The sequence below is a fragment of the Agrilus planipennis genome, unplaced genomic scaffold, assembly GCF_000699045.2.
Source record: "Agrilus planipennis isolate EAB-ADULT unplaced genomic scaffold, Apla_2.0 scaffold59, whole genome shotgun sequence".
Lineage (NCBI taxonomy): Eukaryota > Metazoa > Arthropoda > Insecta > Coleoptera > Buprestidae > Agrilus > Agrilus planipennis.
The window spans coordinates 166,875-168,453 of record NW_020438942.1 but is presented as its reverse complement, the minus strand read 5'-3'; the positions used below and the strand labels follow the sequence as shown (position 1 = coordinate 168,453).

At 33.0% G+C, this 1,579-nt stretch overlaps 1 protein-coding gene across 3 annotated transcripts in view; it reads left to right on the top strand.

Annotated features, from left to right (window-relative positions):
- LOC108737908 (aminopeptidase N) overlaps nucleotides 1-1,284 on the top strand; it is a 15,804-nt gene extending 14,520 nt beyond the window's left edge. For all 3 annotated transcript variants that reach the window (XM_018471091.1, XM_018471090.1, XM_018471092.1), the window contains exon 13: nucleotides 923-1,284. In XM_018471091.1, coding sequence (XP_018326593.1) covers nucleotides 923-1,181 — 259 coding nt within the window. In that variant the 3' untranslated portion in view covers nucleotides 1,182-1,284. The remainder of the gene's footprint in view (nucleotides 1-922) is intronic.
- Nucleotides 1,285-1,579: the final 295 nt, after the last annotated feature.

The following is a 1,579-nucleotide window of genomic DNA, read 5'->3' as shown; positions in this document are numbered from 1 at the left end:
GCGTCTTCGATGTATAGATTAAAAAGTAGCGGTGACAGTGTGCATCCCTGCCTGACTCCCTTCCTAATATTTACTTCTCTACGTTGCATCCCCAGCTCTATAACTGCCTGTTGCTCTTTATACAAACTAAGTATCACTCTTCTATCTTTGTAATTCATCCCTACATTTTTAAGTATATTTAACATCTTGTCCCATTTAACATTGTCAAAAGCTTTCTCTAAATCTACAAATCCTATGTACGCAGTCTTTCTTTTTTCTATCGTTTTCTCTATTGCTACCCGTAAAGCTAGAATATTTGGCAAATATTTCGCTAAAAATTTTTGCGACGAACACATTTTTGTAAAGAAGAAATAGAATTGGGTACATGTTCCTATGTCAACGATTACTAAGTTTTAAATTTGTTTAAGAACTGAAAGTACTATCTTCAAAATGTTTCGAAATGTTCAAACAACGGTTTATGCTGATGCGCAACAATGAATGTATATCGAATTGAAAACCAAAAAAAAAAGCGTCTGTCGAATCCGACACTTTAACTTAGCCTTTGTTAATTAAATAATTAATGATAGATAGTGTATGTCGAAACACCGCCTCTGTTGTGTAAGAAGACTGATATAGATAATTTCATTTCCTTTGTTTGTATGTATGTATCTCTCACGCGAATTATTTCTTATCAACAATCAATGTAGACACAAAAAAACTTCAATGTATGGTCATTAACGCTAGACATTTATGTATATTGTGATAACAAGTGCAATATTTACCAAGACAAAACATACCCTTCTTATTTAAAGTCCAATTAGAACTTGTTAAGTGATAAAGAAGACAGCAAACTAACTTTTAATTCTTAGATTATCTTGCAAATGTAAATAATACATCATGTGATACCTACCAAAGCAGAGGTATTTGAATTAGTTTATTGCAGGTTTGAGACCAAACCTCAGTTATGGAATGCACTAATTAATTCTGCAACGTCTGTGTTCAAAACACAGGAAGGATTAGATATGGTTTCGAAATTGTATGTTGAAAAACAGGGTGATTTCGGCACGGCTGATTTCGTCATTGAAAAATCTCTTAAAAACATCAAAGAAGAAACGAAATGGAGTGACGAAAATCTGCCAGTGATCGAATTATGGTTGGACAAATATCTAAAAGACAACAATGTTACCGTAGACGCATCTTAAGCTCAGTTTAAACATTCAAATTTAATAATTATAATTAACAATAATGTATGAACTTGAATTTAATACCTACTTGAAAATAAAGGTTATTTTTAAGTACCTAGTATATATGTATTTTAATTTTAATGTCTACTACACCGAATCAGTAATATCTCGTGATTACGCCTTTATTATTTTTATCGTTATGTGACACGATTGCTTTTTTTTAAATGTGAACTGAACGTCTGAGCATTCTACAAAAAGCGACAGAAAGCATTTAGGTCAACCATGGGATATGACCGCACATGTAGGAAATGCCGAACTTGACGACAGATCCAAATCTGGATCAGTAGTGCAAATCCAAGTGAAGTCAAGTATGGGTTTGTCAATACCGGTCAAAAGTTCAGACAATCTTCCAACGT